Source organism: Mustela nigripes, chromosome 4, assembly GCF_022355385.1.
Source record: "Mustela nigripes isolate SB6536 chromosome 4, MUSNIG.SB6536, whole genome shotgun sequence".
Taxonomy (NCBI): Eukaryota; Metazoa; Chordata; class Mammalia; order Carnivora; family Mustelidae; genus Mustela; species Mustela nigripes.
Window position 1 is genome coordinate 190710735 of NC_081560.1, and position 3831 is coordinate 190714565.

At 61.5% G+C, this 3831-nt stretch overlaps 1 protein-coding gene across 1 annotated transcript in view; it reads left to right on the forward strand.

The window, feature by feature from the left end:
• The first annotated feature begins 1893 nt into the window (after nucleotides 1-1893).
• PPP2R2D (protein phosphatase 2 regulatory subunit Bdelta) overlaps nucleotides 1894-3831 on the forward strand; it is a 79354-nt gene continuing 77416 nt past the window's right edge. The window contains exon 1 of the mRNA XM_059398840.1: nucleotides 1894-1897. Within this exon, the coding sequence (XP_059254823.1) occupies nucleotides 1895-1897 (3 nt within the window). The 5' untranslated portion in view covers nucleotide 1894. The remainder of the gene's footprint in view (nucleotides 1898-3831) is intronic.

Consider the following 3831-nt stretch of genomic DNA (forward strand, 5'->3'; position numbering starts at 1 on the left):
ACGGTGGTCACGGGCTGCCGGGCCACGGCGAAGCCCCTTCTGGGAGGGGGTTTCCTCGAATTTCTGCTCGTCCCCATCCTTCGGCCCTGCGGGAGCCTCGGTGGGGGGACAGTTCTCCGACGACGAGCCTGGGCAGCCGCGGCGCGTCCCCCGTACTGCGGCAGGGGAAGGGGACGCCGCACGCGGCGCCGAGGAGAGCTTCAGCGGGCGCCCGTCTCGAGAACGTTTGTTGCAGTAAACACACCGGGATACATTTCTTCAAGGGTGTTTGACAGACAGTCTCGGGAGGCCATCTTCCCACACCACTTTTCTAGCAAAGCCACGGTGTTTACTCTCACTCTGGAAGATTTCCTTCCTTCCTAATGGGAGTCCCGACGTGGGCGGGTTTCGTCGCGCGCCGGAGCTAATGCTGGCTTGTGCAGCCCATTCCCTGTGCGAGAGGCCTCATTGACGACTTGAGATTTGCCGCAGTGAGGAGACGGGACATCTGGGGAGCGGGAGAACCGCGTGTTTCTGCAGCCTTGGGGCCACCAGCAATGTGATGAGCAGAAGATACGGACAATTTAAGTGTTTAAGCATTTAATTACTAGCAAATGGGAGAGGTTTTGTTTTATGTTCTGTAGCCTATTATTTCATAGGTCTACATGGAAAGCACGTGGGAGCAGGAGCCAACTTTCTAAGCATCTCTCCCCGAAGCCGTGGCTTTCTGAGAGCGAGCACGACGCGGCCTGGGGGGCCCCGGGCGGAGCACAGCCCGACCCTCCGCCGCCAGCAGCTCGCCCAGACCCACCTCGCGCAGCCACAGTGGAGCGCGGGCGGCCACCACCTGAAGGACGGTCTCCGGTGGCCGCCAACAGCCCCCACCCAGCACTAGCGGGGCCGCCAAGCCTCTGCGGAGACCCAGGGCAAGAACCAGGACCAGCCTTTCCCCGCCCGCCGAGACCGCTCTCGGTCTCCCTGGGCAGGGAAAGTTTCGGGGAACCTCAGACGCACGACCACAGATGGGACCTGAAGACACCCCCGTGCCGGCATCCTATGGACAGCGTGGGAGCCCAGGCCGGCTCCTTCCCACCTGCCTGCCGGCTCCTCCCGGCGACCGCGCCTCCCTCCACCGGCGTCGGCTCCCCGCCTGCCTCCAGGAGACCCGCCGTGTAAGGATCTCGGATGACGGGTTTGTCCTCCCCCTCACAGAGACATGGGTGTCCAGACGCTCAGACAAAGATACAGTTACAGGGTCCTTTGTTTGTTCGGCAAAAACAAGAACATGATCCATAAGTTTCTCTGAGATCGGCTTTTCTTTCCTAACAAACTCTGACACAACGGCTGCTGCTGCGTTCCTGTCTTGGTATCAAGGGCTCCGCCTCTGTGTCTGTGGCGTCCTGGGCCCTGGACACACGAGGTGGTGCCACGCGTGGCCTCTGTGCATGAGGCTGTGGCCTCTGTGCATGAGGCTCCGGTCGCTGTTGTAGAACACGAGTCCTTCTGGAATCACGGTCTCCTATAAGGAGAACATGTGTATTTTCAGTATTACCATGAAGTATTATGATAAACAATATTATGAAATACTAGGGATGCAAGATGAGGCGATGTTCTAGAACAACTGTGAAGGGGGCGCGCACACGAACATGGTCACTAGGTTGAGACGGGCCGCCGAGCATGGAGGGAGCCGCGGAGCCAGCAGCGCACCCCTGCCCAGTCACGCTTTCAACCTGACACGAATTCTCCATGTGGGGGGAGCGGCAGCTCCATGTGGGAAGGTCCAAACGCCACCTTAATGGGGGGCAGCTCTGTCTGACGCCATTCCAGAACCTGAGTAAATCTACAAGCACCGGCCCGCTCTCCGCCAGCGTCCAGGGCTGGTTCTCACCACGCGCCGTCAGCTTCCCTGCCGGCCATGTGAGTGTCCTCCAGCAGCATCAATGCCAAACCTGCTCTGCCAGCCTTGCTGGACGAGCCCCCACTGGGCAGGTTCCATCTGGCCACTGTACACCTGACCTCACCAAGATTGCCACCTGACGTCTTCCAGAGCAGTACCCAGAGCTGGTCCTGCCACCTGGGGGACCACCCATCCCACTATCTACAGTCAGACGACAGGCAGTCTGAGCCAGGCACTGGGCGTGGAATGGCCAGACAGACAGATCTGTCATGCGCCAGGAGCTGGAAAGGGGAGGCTGACGGCCCCTGAACAGAGGAGGGACAGGCGTCCCAGCTGGGGACAGGCCTCCCAAGAGAGGGGAAGAAAGAAGGGCTAGACCATTTCCTGGGAAGTCTCCAGGTGGGAAAGGGCCAGCACACAAGGGGACCGCAGAGAGCAGCCCAGGGTAGCTGGAGCTCGACAGGACAGGCAGGGCTGTGAGTGTGGGGCCGGACCCCAGCAAGGCAGGGCTGTTCAGCAAAAGTGACAGGATCCCTGAGCCTGCCCGGTGCCCCGGATCCTCAAGCCAGCAGAGAATTCCCAGCATGGCCCATTTACTGCCACGGAGTGCCCAGGCCGCTGCGGGGGCAGCCCCCAGGCCTGTGTGACCCCAGCAGCACCACCGTCCCAGCACCCTGCGGACCGACTCCAATTCAGACTGCATGTGTGCAACTCTAAGCGCCGTGCTGACTTTTAAATCTGGCCAGCTCAGCAGAAAGACGGGAAGCAGAGAGTGCCGATGCTGAGAACAAAGGTCACTGGGGAGACGAGGCTGGGCGGGCAGACACGCCCCACATCTGAGTCCTGCTCCCATCACTTACGGCTTATGTCGAAGAGTGGTTTCGGGTTATTTACAGCAACGCCTAATCCTCCAAAATCCCCCGGAGAAGCAGCTCAGCAACAAATGATAAAGCAAATCTCCATGATTCAGGCCACGAGGGGAAAGCCTGGCCTTAATTCAGACCCCAGGTAATTGGCGCAGGACACCAGCGAGAAGCCAGTTCACGGCCCTTATTAACACGGCGGCCGAGCCGCTCCTTAGCGGCATGAATAGGAAATGTGAAATCCCACAGCTCTGCGTCAGTTATTTGAACCCTGCACAATTTGGGTGGTTAGGCTAACCCACAGGAGGGCTGGTGAAGGCCGTGTCCAGAAGGCTCCTCCCAATCTGGCAGGGCCCGGGGCCTCCCCCTCGCCTGTTCCGTGATCAACACCCCAGGACGGCCGAGGGGAGCTTTCACCTGGCACTCCCCATGCCACCCCCACGGGCTCCCTGACACCTGACACCTATGCGCCCCACTGATCCGTTCTCCCTCCAAGAGGAACGCACGTGCTGCCTGGTTTCTGAAGGTTCGGCTTCCGTGGAGGGTAAGGCGGTGCCCTGTCCCATCCGACGGTGTTTCCTTCACGTCTTCTGTGAGTTCCGTAAATATTTGGTAGCACCGTGAAAACAGTAAGGGGAAGGGGCCACCAGACACCCTAAAACCGCCCACCCCCACCCTAAAACCGCCCACCCCCACCGCAAGGCCTCTCCGCCCCATCTGCTCCCTGAGATTTTCCAGGCCCAAGGCCTCGAGATGCATCCCAGGGAGGCCAGTGTTCCCCTGGGGACGAAAGGAGCACACCGTCCGGAGCCCCAGCAGACTGCTCCCGCCTCGCCCCCACCCCACCCCCGTCCAGCAGACTGCTCCCGCCTCGCCCCCACCCCACCCCCGTCCAGCAGACTGCTCCCGCCTCGCCCCCACCCCACCCCCGTCCAGCAGACTGCTCCCGCCTCGCCCCCACCCCACCCCCGTCCAGCAGACTGCTCCCGCCTCGCCCCCACCCCACCCCCGTCCAGCAGACTGCTCCCGCCTCGCCCCCACCCCACCCCCGTCCAGCAGACTGCTCCCGCCTCGCCCCCACCCCACCCCCGT